The 13,446-nt window shown below is 39.7% G+C and overlaps 1 protein-coding gene across 1 annotated transcript in view; it reads left to right on the top strand.

Annotated features, from left to right (window-relative positions):
* The window catches only part of znrf1 (zinc and ring finger 1), a 65,130-nt gene extending 52,574 nt beyond the window's left edge, over window positions 1–12,556 (top strand). Inside the window, exons 3-5 of the mRNA XM_072386584.1 lie at window positions 3,318–3,423; window positions 7,850–7,941; window positions 9,187–12,556. Coding sequence (XP_072242685.1) covers window positions 3,318–3,423; window positions 7,850–7,907 — 164 coding nt within the window. The 3' untranslated portion in view covers window positions 7,908–7,941; window positions 9,187–12,556. The remainder of the gene's footprint in view (window positions 1–3,317; window positions 3,424–7,849; window positions 7,942–9,186) is intronic.
* The last annotated feature ends 890 nt before the right edge of the window (window positions 12,557–13,446 follow it).

Below are 13,446 nucleotides of genomic sequence, written 5' to 3'. Positions count from 1 at the left end.
GGTGCAATTAATCCTGAACAACTATGAGGGCTCTCTACTCATATATATGTCAACAAGTCGGCATCTGAGCAGTGCTGAGTACTTCCATTATTCTCACTTCTCCCAGTAAGTGAGACCTAAAGACATACTTTAGGTAAGTCTTTAGGTTTTAAAAAAAATTGTTGTGTGATTTAAAATCTGGTCATTTTACCAAGCAGGTGGCCTACATCTTTTTCTTTATTAGACATAAGAGGATCATAATATATCAAGAAAATTAAATAAAAACATGTAGATTGACTATGTTCTCAGACTGTAGTCGAACCTAAAATGCATTGTAGTACAGAATGAGGTTAACCTTTGGGACCCCTAAAGCATTACTTATATTGATGTTCACAGAGATTATTTTAATATTACATGCACTAGTCTGTGAACTCAGGGATTTCAATTCAATCTACAGTTTCTTTCTTTCCTTTGTTTGCCCAAAAATGCTGCTATTACAGCCCAAATTACCTTTTTTATTGTTTGTTTGTTTGTTTCTCTGGGCTAGATGCAGTGTCTTTAATGTTGCCTGCCCTGGTCGATTTATTTTGACAAAGTAACCATAGTTTTTCCCCATGTCCCCCCACAGAGCTGCTCCCATTCACATCCTGAAAATTTTCACTAAAGGTGTACCAGCTGATGTCAAGGGCCTCAGATAAAGCATCAATATGTGGTCGATTTGCACTGAGAATGAAATAATAATGGTGAAACTATTCAGGGGAGCTGTATTTGTGCAAGACTTTGCTTTAGTCGATTCTATGGATTGATTATGTGATGACAAGGCGCTTTTGTTTGATTCATCCCTAATGATAATCTACAAGACAGTTTTTTTTTAATTGAACTCACCAAGTGTGAAATTCATGGCACATTAGGACTGGATATTTGAACAACTCCAGATCATTTCAACAGCTTTATGAATGTGGAAATAAAGTATGAGCAGCTCCAGTTATTCATCCCCTAAAAAAAGGTGAAGTAATTCCAAAATCTTTCCTCTGTATATATTGGGATGCGTCACTTGTGAAGGGGAAAAGAAGCAGAATGAGTAGGTCACGTTTTAAGCATATATGGATAATCTTTGTCTGATAATAATGTATGTCACTGGTATCTGGTAAAGCCCAAATGTTCCATTTTCCTTTGGTTTGTATATTTCATTAGGATGCACACACTGCTTTGTATATGATTGTATAATATATCATTTGGTCCCTAAATTGGATGGTGTATTGATCTCTACTCCAAAGAGCCATGGGGATTTGTCTGGGCTCGAGCCAGTGGGAGGTAAAGAGGATTGAAGAACGGGGTTTTGATGTATGTTGCTTGAAAGCTATTTTAATTTTTTAATGTAAGAACAATTTAGAGTTTATAGAACTAAAAACTATAAACTGACTAAGCTTCTTTATTGGGATAAGCATACTAATACTAGTCAGGGCCCCTTTGCTCTTGGACAGACTCAGTTCTTAATGAGATGTTGAGAAGCTTCCTGTGAGACTCTGCTTTACATCACTAGATCTGATGCTATGTCAGCCACACTTTCATACTCTGACTCCTTTGTTCCACCATATCCCAAAGGTTTTCTTCTGGATCCAGATCTGGTGATTTGAGGAAGCCACGGACGTCAGCTATGCTCATTGCTATGCTCATGAAATCAGTTTGCTTGGTGACATAGTTCATTATCACACTGGCAATAAAGGGAAGCACATGATCAGCAATGCTCAGACAAGCTGTGACATTCAAACCATGAGAGTATTTAGTGTGTCAAGGAAAGATTCACCATTATACCATCAGCAGCTCAATAGATTCACGCTGCTGTTGACTCTGACCTACGATCTGCAGTCTCAGCAAAAATGGTCATCCGACCAGCCACAGAGTAGAACCCGTTGTCATCTTTCTGTCTGCTCAAACCAGCCGGTCCATTCATGCTGCTCTGACTAAACCCCAGACACTGTTGTTGTAATGATCTCATGAGATCAGCAGTGCCAGAAACACTCAGTTCTGCCTGTCTGCCACCAGCAACGACACATTCTCAAACAATATCATGCTTGTTGTGAACATTAACTGGAGCTCCTGATGTGTATCTGCAGGATTTTATGCATGTTTGTTATGTGCATGCAGTATATAAAACATGGAGATTGTCACTGCTTCTCAAATGTGAAACCGATGTCGAGGTGTCCCAAAGTTCCTGTGTGTAACATTTATTGGTAAAAATCTAATACAGTTTCCATAATATTCGTTAGTGTGCAATCACAGTAAGAATTGTCATGATTTTAGCAGTTATATCCCAAAAAGCTGTGAGCAGAGCTGGCTCTAGGCATTTTGGTACCCCAGCTGAGAGTATGGTTTGCTCGATGTCATACTACTCCACTATCTGGAGGTAGAATGACTTCTACCTGTAGATGTCACCATATCCCACGTACTGGACCTTTAAAGTGTACAGAGGCTGGTTCTGAAACATCAGTTTGACAATTGATGCCACACTTCGTACTGTGAACACTGCTCACGCGATCTAACTGAGATCTTTCCTCATAGAGGAGTAGGCCTTTGTTTCAAATTCTCATTGTTATTCTCATTGTAAAACATGTTTTTCATATTTCCCTCAAAATTAAATATGGAATGGTGCACATAAACACTTGCACCTCATTTCCACATGTGTAATGTGTTCCTATGCGAGTCAGCTAGAAATTTATTAAGATCTTGTACTTCACTGTTGTTTTTTAACTGTTGATAGATGAAGGGGTCATTATATCTGACATAATAAGAGATTAACTGAACACATGAGAAATGAAGATGCTAAAGGTGTGTCTTTATGTTTGATTGTTGCTGAGTTTCGACATTTAGCAGCATCTGACATGCATGAATGTAGACACGGAAATAAACTGTGTTTCTATGGAGGAAAATCCACTCAATGGTTCACGTTGGAGAGTGACATGACAGAAAATCATGACTTGTTTACTAAGAAAATCCTCCACTGTTGTAATGTCAAGCTATCAGGGGAAATAAATAAAATTGTTCTGAAAGATTTATATATAGATATCTTAAGGCTCTTTAACTGCTGCCATTTATTAAGTAGGAGGATTAAAAACATCCAGATGGGAGTTTTCATGTGTCAGAAGCAGAAACTGGATCTCGAAATGCCTCCTTGTGCGTTTTCAGGACGAAACGACTGTGTAATGCACCAAGCTGCTCTCCCTGCTGCTCTCCGCTGTGTTTGATATGCTGTCTGAAATTATTCGATGTTTTCTGGTGCATACTGATTCATCTTCTGCTGTGTGTTTGTGTGTGTGTGTGCTTGCCTGCCACCTCAGATGATGTGTTGGCGAGGGATGCCGGTGAGTGTGTGATCTGTCTAGAGGAACTGCAGCAAGGGGACACCATAGCCAGACTGCCGTGCCTCTGCATCTACCACAAAAGGTGACTGACACAATCACACGCTCACAGATCTGAATCACTTCCTGTAATATCATTTCGGGCTTTTTATAATTAAATCCATTCGCAGCACTCCAGTAAAGACTAAAAGATGGATGGCACTCCTTGCCTTTTACATTGAGGCTTATTCGTTGGGTAATAAAGATGCTCCATTGTAGAATTTAGAAACTCTGGAATAACCCTGGCAGATTAGCAGGAAAGCTGAGATAATTAGCAAAAACAAATGAGAGAAGGTCGGAGATGACTAATAGCTGCAAGTGCTTTTCAAAAGTCTTACCCATCAATCTTAAGCGGTGATTATGCTCGCCGCATTGGTCATTGTGCACTGTGACGTCCTCACAGAACCATGATAGTTTATACACTCCCTGTCCGAAATAAAAGTCACCACCTGGATTTAACTAAGCAAATAGGTAAGAGCCGCCCATTGGATAATTACTGCATTGATGATTATGTTTCAGCTATTTAACCCTAACTGATGCAATGAGCTTCTCATTTCTTAAACAACCATGTCAGAAGACACATCCTGTGGTCGTGGAAAAGATATAAATCTGTTTCAGGATGATCAAATTGTTAGCATGCATCAAGCAAAGAAAACATCTGAGGAGATTGCTGAAACTACTAAAATTGGGTTAAGAACTGTCTTATTAAAATTAAGAACATGCAATATTAAAAACTGGAATGATAGAGGGGAACCAAATGGGGAAAACAATCTTGAATGATCATGATCGGTGATCACTTAAACGTTTAGTGTAATCATATCGTAAAAACACAACTGTAGAACTCATGTTTAAAAGGGAAAGTGAGAGCATTTCCACAGGCACAATGCGAAGGGAACTCAGGGCATTGGGACCAAACAGCTGTGTAGCCTTAAGAAAACCACTTATCAGTGAGGCTAATTGGGGAAAAAAGCTTCAATTTGCGAGGGAGCATAAAGATTGGACTCTGGATCAATGGAAGAAGGTCATGTGGTCTGATGAGTCCAGTTTTACCCAGTTCCAGAGTGATTGGCGAATCAGGGTAAGAAGAAAGTTGGTGATGCACCCATCATGCCTGGTGCTTACCGTACAAACCTGTGGGGGCAGTGCTATGATCTGGGGTTAGTGCAGTTGGTCAGGTCTAGGTTCAGCAACGTTATGAGCCCAAAGAATGAGGTCAGCTGACTACCTGAATATACTGAACGACCAGGTTATTCCACCAGTGAATTTTTTCTTCCCTGATGGCACGAGCATATGCCAGATGGCAATGCCAGGATTCATCGGGCTCAAATTGTGAAAGAGCGGTTCAGGGAGCATAAGATATCATTTTCACACATGGGTTGACCACCAGACCTTAACCCCATTCAGAATCTTTGGGATGTTCTGGAGAAGGCTTTGCACAGCGGTCTAACTCTCCCATCATCACGGCAAGATCTTGGAGAAAAATGAATGCAATACTGGAAGGAAATAAATGTTATGACATTTCAAAAGCTTATTGAAACAATGCCACAGCGAATGCGTGCTGTAATCACAGCTATCCAAAGAAGCAATCACGGTCCAACGAAATATAAGAGTGTGTAACTTTTTCTTTGGACAGGCGGTGCTTCGGAAACGCCAAACTCGCTGTAGTTTTCTTCCAAAACAGTTTGCAACAGTAATTCCACAGGAATAGCATCACAAAAAGTCATACAGTAAATTTCTGAGGTCTTATAAAGTGAAGAGACAGAGATGTAAGAGACAGGCTTTGGTCAAAAATATCTCTTGGTTTATGCACAGTGGTTCTTGCCTCAGCCCTGTTTTCACAGCTGACTGTTAAGAGTCTGTTTTTAAGGATGGAGACGTTGCAAGTGCTCAACCCCGTCCACAATCTACCCATCTTGATATTTAAAAAGATTTTTCTTCTTTAGTTGGCGAGGGAAAACTTTAAGCAGTGAGGGGACTTCTTCTAAGACCAAAAAAGTGGAGCACATCAGTCCAGCTCTGAAGTCTTTACACTGGCTGCCTGTCCATCAGAGGATAGACTTTAAAGTTCTGATGCTGGTCTATAAAGCTCTGAATGGTCAAGGACCAAAATACATCAATGACCTCCTGACCCACTATGAACCTTCCAGACCCCTCAGGTCATCTGGATCCGGTTTTTTATCAGTTCCCAGAGTCAAAACCAGACATGGAGAAGCTGCATTCAGCTTCTATGCTCCACATGTCTGGAACAAACTCCCAGAAAGCCTCAGATCAGCTGAAACACTCAGTGTATTTAAGTCCAGGTTGAAGACACACCTATTTTCAGCTGCATTTGAATGCTAGAGTTTCAAAACGGAATCATGTTTTAACTATTGATTTTATCTTTCATATATATAATTTTTTCTGATTTTATCTATTGTTCTTATTTCCTTCTTTTGTTTAAATTTTAAATCATGCTTTTTATTTCTTCTGTTTTAATGTCTCTGTGAAGCACTTTGAATCACCTTGTTGTTGAATTGTGCTATACAAATAAACTTGCCTTGCCTTGCCTTATAAATTTGTTTAAGTCAGCCGTGCAAGATAAGCGCATCCATTGAGTTCACGAATCCTAAAATAGCATGTATTATATCATTTTCACCATTGTTTGTTGCTTTTTCTGTACAATGAAACTATAAAATCTTAAGAAACGTCCTTCTATTGCCTCTGTCCACCCAATCACAAAAATATGTGGTGTGAAGTTGTGTTTATAGATTAGTTTTTAGTACAAAATGACTGATGGTGAATTATAGAAATTAAAAGAAGCAGAGACAAAGGAGAAACATACCAGTGAGAATGCCAGCATGGAAACAAAACATTTATCAGCTTCTCCAAGTAGCCTTTTGATATGATAAAGTCAGCAATGTTTTATGAACCCGAAAGAGCAGTTTAGAGGGTTTAGGGTGATCTATTCAAAGAAATAAAATAGGGATGCACCGATATCATGTGCGTGTACTCGTACTCAGTATTCATTAAAGTGTTCCAATACTACAGAACCGATACCAGTGTGACAGGAGCTTCATTTTCCTGCAATGTGTTTGTGAAAGTTAAAATGATAAAACAATATGTTGCACTAATAATAGTTTCATATTACTAAAATGCACAAAGTGCAGTTGTATTTGGGTTGAATATACCTAAAGAAAATTAAATGTGTTTAATTGTAAGAACTGTAATGGCCTTGATTAGTACTCATATCGGTACTCGGTATCAGCAAGTACTAAAAGGTAAGTACTTGTACTTGTACTCAGTTTAAAAAAAATGTGGCATTGGTGCATCCCTAAGATAAAATATAAAATAAAGCATAAAGGGAACTGGTTCCAATCCGGAGCTTTGCAGAAAGGTAATATGTTTGAAAGTTTTACAACAAACTCTGTAACATTTTGCATAAAACTTTAAGAAATTTTTAATCATTGTTTTAGAGAAGCAACACGAGAGAAGTTTATGAACCTAAAAACTATGTGTTTCTGTCTCATTTTGAAGTATTCTGACCTTTGTTGTGGACTTTACGGGACCTGAAAATGTTCTAGAGCATCTAGGGACTGAAATAACGCAGTTCACAACTTTGGTTTTGAGCCCCTCATACCACAGTTTTGGTTTTTGGGCTTCAACATGACAACAAATTCCCATATATGGCTGTACATGTGCAGGGCTCACATGGAGATTTGTTTTTATGACTGTCGTGTCACATCCACCAACTGTCGAGGGAGCCAAAGAATTTGCCAAATTATCTTGTGTTGTTTAACTTTAAGTTTAGTTACACAGAAATCACACAAAGTAGAAAATCAAACCCACGACATTTCTCACAGGGAAGATTAAACCAGAAGCAGTTATTCAAATAACTTTTGCAACCACGTAGATTTATCATTGACTTCCTCATTTCAAAGTCAAAGTAACCACAGAAGATAACAGATCTGAGGACCCAGGTCAGGTACTAATGTGGCTTTGTTGAAAACTTATGAAAAGCAAAGGCTATGTCACTATTTTAATCAGTTTTTGCACAATCGTGCATTAGTTTAGTGTTAAAAAAATCTTGCTTCTTTTCAACGAGTTACACGTTAATGGGAAATACTTTTAAAACTGGAAGATATGTTGCGAAATAAGCTTGTCTGTTGTGTATTTCAGTACATTTTGCTGGATAGATTTCATCTACTTGTGATGTAAAACGGAAAATTGTATTTCTTGGCAACTATTTCCATAAATCCCAGTAGAATATGAGTTTAGAATAAATCACTTATGAGTACTGTTGTCTTATTTTTCATTTTAAGTCATTTGTTGTGTATTTATTTGCTGACATGACACGCTCCATCATTAGTGATCTCTGAATCTTGGTAAAATTTCAGTTTCTGTTCTAATCAGCTGCAAACAGTAAGTATATGTGCTGTTTGTCCACTATATCTGCACAAACAGCTTCATGCATGTGTGTCTGTTTGCATCTGCAGCTGTATAGACTCGTGGTTTGAGATCAATCGGTCCTGCCCTGAACACCCCTCTGACTGACTGACCACCTGGCCCACTCTGAATACTGTTCAAGGTGAGAAACGCAGCATGTACACTCTCTGATTAGTAATTCCTGCAGCCTCAGCTAAGTTCCCATTTAGTTTTGAAGCAAATTTGAAGCAAACTTGCATCCGGTGCTGGTTTTGAGCAGTTAAACCAAGCTTCCTCTCAGGAACCAAGAAAAAACACCTGAGAGTCTACCCCAGCGTAGGCTGCAGTGTTTTCAAAGGTGTACACTTGCACATAGCTGTGATAAACAGAGTAGTGGTTGCTAATGCTCCTGGGCAATTTCATTTTTGTTACATTGGTAATTATCCCTTCGTGTCAGCATGTGCCGGCCATGTTTACTCCCTGGATGTGGAAACTGCTGAAATCTAATTAGTAAAATGGCATATCTAGCTGCCCTAATACATAAACTGTTTTTATATTTAAAAAAAAAAGTCTGTTTCAATGCTCAAACTAGTAAAAACTGAAATTGATTACATTTTACCACCTCCATTGACTTTTTATAAATGTCCAACTTAAAAAATATGCTTCAGAAAACAATGTAAACACGACTCCGGACTATGGTCTGCCAGTGGAAGTTAAACTGAGACAACATAATTTAACTAAAAGCAATTATCTATATTTGTTTATGTACTTATCTACTTTAAAAAGGTAATTATCAGCATTGATACTACCTAATTATTCATTAGGTAGCATTTAAGATAAAAGCTTCTGAAGACAGAAGTGAAGCTGAACTGTTTAGTGGTTAAAACATGTTGGTCATGTTTTAAAAGTGTCCATGAAGGTGTATTTTTGGAAGGTGTTCTTGTGTGTCTCATCCCTACTTTCTGTATCATTTTGAGCCCTTGCGAACTCAAACGCTGCACTACAGTGATGTCAAACAGTTGTGACAAGTACACAGAGTGCCAGAGACAGGTTACAGTCCAACATTTAAAGTTTATTGATCAGACAGGGGTCAAATACAGGGAGGTAGTCAACAGAGCAAATGCAAAAGGAAAGGAGCAGACAGACGAGGGAATACAAGATATATAAACCGAAGGCAGGCGAGACTGCTCGATTACAGGGAGAGTAAAGACATCCCTTGTGTTCAGCCTGTATCTGCTGAACACAGGGGATGTCTTTGGTCAGTCACATGAAAAACTAAGTACACCCTCTTTCAATTATACGATTGTACATATCAGGACAAACAAAAGTCATCTGGCTTTTACCAGGTCTTAAGATTGGGTGACTTTAATTATTCTTGTCTGTTTGTGTCCCTCCTCTCTGTCTCCAGGACATGTCGTGGTTCTGCCGTGGACATCTGGACACAGACGCAACCAAATCCGATGAAACAATCAAAGCGATCATCACGTGCTTATCCTGACAGAATCCATCATCCTAACAAACAAGATAATTATTCCTTGTGAACTGAACCAAAAAAAGTGTGACTGTCAAACCATCCATTTAAGGGCCTCTGCTGAGATCTTCATGTTACATCTGCTGATGATACTGCTTACAACCCCGACCTTCTCTTCCCTCCCTTCGCACCTCTCCAGACAAAACAGAGTCCCTTAAAAGGGTTCATCTGCCCCTCACTTTGACTCAACCACGGCCTGTTGCACCCCCCCATGACGTGCTCAGGCCTTGGTGGTCCTCTCGTCTCGTCTCTGGAACCAGGCCTGTCTCCCACTTGTGTCCAGCCCTCCCATGGCCTTAACTGGGAAGAGGAGAGGAGAGGAAGCTGAGCGAGGGCAGGAAGGAAACCACAGGAGAGGGGGGGGAAAGGCAAATGGAGGTGCAGAAGCTTTCTCTGAGAAGCAAACTTGTACATTATTCAGTGGGCCTCTCATCTCACTCAACAGGACTCCGACCTGGTGATGATTTCTCATAACAGACTAGCTCCCAGTGTGCTCCTGTTTCATAGTTCCTGCCTCAGTTCTGCACCCTTCCTCACCAGTTTGACTCAAAATAATTCAGTCAAAAAGTACCCACAATGCTTTTTAGATCTGGTTTGTGCACACCTTGGCAGGAGGAGAGTGTTTGGTATCAAATTAGGATTCCAGCTTGTCTTGTTTGTAAGGTTTGATTGGGGGGGTGGGGAGTGGGGTCTAAAGGTGGACTGTGGTGTGGTGGAGAGGAGGAGCAGAGGGAGGAAGGGGGATGAAGCAATGTAGTTTACGCTCTTACTGTTTAACATGTGTGTTTGGGATGCTCTGGTTTCAGGCTTCACCTGGTATATGTGTGTGTTTGAATTGGTGACAACATAGCTTTTGTTGAAGCCGAGTGAGTTTGTGTGCATGTGTTTGAGGTGGTGTGAAAGGTCATTGTAGTGGGCTGACTGGGACAGTGCCGTGTGTGTCTGTGTATTGAAATGTTTACAGTCTAGAAGTCCATGTTCCCTGTGTGTGCGATTGGCAGTCCTCCCTTTACTTTGCTGATGTTTACAGCTACAGAGAAGCGACATGACATATTGTAAATTTCACATGTAACCTCTCTCAGTTCTTTCTCTATCAGATCTGCCAGATTTTTCATGTGATCCTGATTAGTCATTTCTTCAAGAGAGCCTCAAGTGTGAGAGCAAGTGTGAGTGCGTGTCTCCATTCATGTGACTGTTTGCATGGAAATATTACTGAATGGGCCTGCCGGGCACAGGCCCAAAGACCCAAAGACCCAAAGAGTCAGGTGGTTCCCGGTATAGAACCACTTCTTGAAGCCACCTCCACCAAGAGGCACAGTGGCTAAACACAACAGATCAGATTCAAGATGCTCAAAATCTTAAAATAGCAGCTTCAAGGAAGCTCACCAACCAAAAGTAGACTCAAAACAGCCATAAATAGACAAAAATGACTCAAACTAACCAAAGAAAACTGCTTTAAGGAGACTGGAAACAACTGAAATTGGACTATTTCACCAAAAGGACAAATAATAGCCACAAAATGACTGATTAAACCACTAAAAGTAGATTAAAAACATCCACAAAGAGACTTAAAACAATGCAAAAAAAGACTGATAACAGCAACAATTACTGTAAACAACTACAAATAGTCTGCTGTAATAACACCTATAGAACTAATACTACGGAAGGCATTTATGGAGACCCAGTCGATCAAACTACAACAAACAGACTCAAAAACAAAAAAAACAACAAACAAATCAATTACTTAATAGCAACCAAAAGTAGATTCAGCTACAGTGTGAATAAAGACATAAAATGACTCAAAACTGCTCAAATTGACTCTCAGTTAAAAACGACAAGCAGGCTCAAAACAAGCTAACCATAAAAGCTATCATGACAATTACAAAGAGGCTGGAAATTACTAAAAGATAAGCTGCAAAATAAAGACAAAACAACTTCAAAGAAACCTGAAAGGACTCAAAATTATGAAAAAAAAAACTTTTATTAACAGAATCCAAACTCAAAACAACTACAAATGACCCCAGAAAAGAACCAAAATCACTAAAAACAAATACAAGTAGATTTAAAACAACTATAATGTTACTTACATCAGCTTCAAGGGGCTCCGAAATTACTCAAAACAACTAAAAATGACTACAGACGACAACCAATCCAGACATAGAATGACTCAAAACAATTACAGACTCATAGAGACTCAAAATGTAGTGACTTAGAATGACTCAAAAACTACTAAAATGGACCGAAGATTCAGAACAAGGCGAAAGACAGACTCAAACCAACCGCAGAGACTCACTGACTTAAACTTAACCAAATGTCTCAAAACAGCTAAAAATGACACTCCAAAAACAAGCATTCAACCTAAAGCATACACAGTGTGACTCAAAGCAACTACAGGTTTATAATGACTCAAAACTGCTAAGATGGACTCTGGATTCAGAACAAATGGGGTCAAAACAATGACAAAGACACTCAAACCAACTGCAGATACTAACTGACTGAAACTTAACCATAAAAGCTCTCGAGGCAACTACAAAGATACTGAAAAAGTGACTAAAATCAGCAACAAAACAGCTACAAACTACAAAACTTAAAAGGACTCAAAACTATAACACTTCAAGAGTGCAACAGAGAGGTTACTAACCATCACAAAGACATACAAACCTTTAAAAAGTTGCAGAAATAAATGCAAAATTACACCAAAAAGGTACAAAAAATTAATACAGCTTGAAACAAACTGCCTCAAAATGACCATCAAGATGTATAACAATCACAAAATGACTCAAACGTTTGTGGTTTCTTTGTGTCTCGTTCAGTTTGGGCATCTTGCTTCTATGTGGGAGGACGTTGGGGGGTTTATTCTGCAAGTTTATGCCTGTTTGCTCATAATCCATCCATGACTGTGCACGTGTGTTTGCGATCCAAAAGGCGCCTCTTGGTCTGTGCTACTGTCGGTTCCCCACATTGTGTTTCTGCTAGAACAGGTCTGGCTGTCTGCAGCTGGAGATGTGACCCACTCAGAACCTCAACAGGACTCTGTAGTTCCACTGTGGAGCCACTGAACGGGGCTTATTTATTCATTTGTTCATATTTAACAATATTTGTTTAATATTCCAATCATGTGAGGTGTTACTCACTCTTCAGAATGCCAAGAGCTGATGTGTGAAGACTACTACGAATCACCATACAAACAAACTGCATTTACAAAGCTACTGTAAACAAATGGTGGAATAAATTGTGCTAGATGACAGACTTATTTCCAGACTTTCTTTTTATGATGCAGTGTATTTGTGGGACGCGGAGTTACTGTTACATCACTCTGAAATGCTCATCGCAACACAGGGAGTTATTTTAGGACCTAATGTGAGGTGTCCACTTTCAGCCTGTTTCATTCAGAATGCCATCTGACAGCTCCTGGAGTGGGAGCACCACCAGGAGTATAAATATGAACGCCAAGGCACTCTCTTTTTAAAGAAAATGGTTTAAAATGCCTTTGTTTTCATGGTTTAGTCAAAGTGACACCAACAGCTTGCTGGCCGTCAGGGAATTAAACAGATTGGTTGGAGTCCAACATTCTTTTTCTAGTGGAATTCCACCAATAGGAATTCTCCACCTGTAATGGAATTTCCCATCTGGGTTTCCCTCCTGGACTTGTAGCCTTGTAGGGAAGATAATAGTGAATAGATGGATAGTAAGTACGTGAGTAAGTAAGTAAGTAAAATGTATTTATATAGCACCTTTCTCAGACAGCAGTCACAAAGTGCTTCACTGTAAGTACAATTAGGACATTTAAAAATACATTACAGCAACATACAGTCAATATCAGTCTTAGCAGCCCGGGGACTAGGGATGGGAATCGAGAACCAGCTCCTAGTAGTTTGATTCCATGGAATCGTTAATCCGCCCTAGGACAATACTAGGGCCAGTTGCAACATGTGCCGAGCTTTGATCACATCAAGGGGGGGGGGGGTTTACCTCCAACATGCTGAAACATTTGACCACACAGCATGCAATTACTTTGCACGAATGTAAAGTCTTTGACACGCTACTAAGCGATGATGGCAACTCTGCGGGGGAGCTCGTGGCACAGCGTCTTCCGTCTCAAAAGTCCCAGGTAACGCAGGGCTTTCAAGTCTCACA

The sequence above is a fragment of the Leuresthes tenuis genome, unplaced genomic scaffold (assembly GCF_036924035.1).
Source record: "Leuresthes tenuis unplaced genomic scaffold, fLeuTen1.0.hap1 SCAF_5, whole genome shotgun sequence".
Lineage (NCBI taxonomy): Eukaryota > Metazoa > Chordata > Actinopteri > Atheriniformes > Atherinopsidae > Leuresthes > Leuresthes tenuis.
This window is presented reverse-complemented; position numbering and strand designations above follow the sequence as displayed.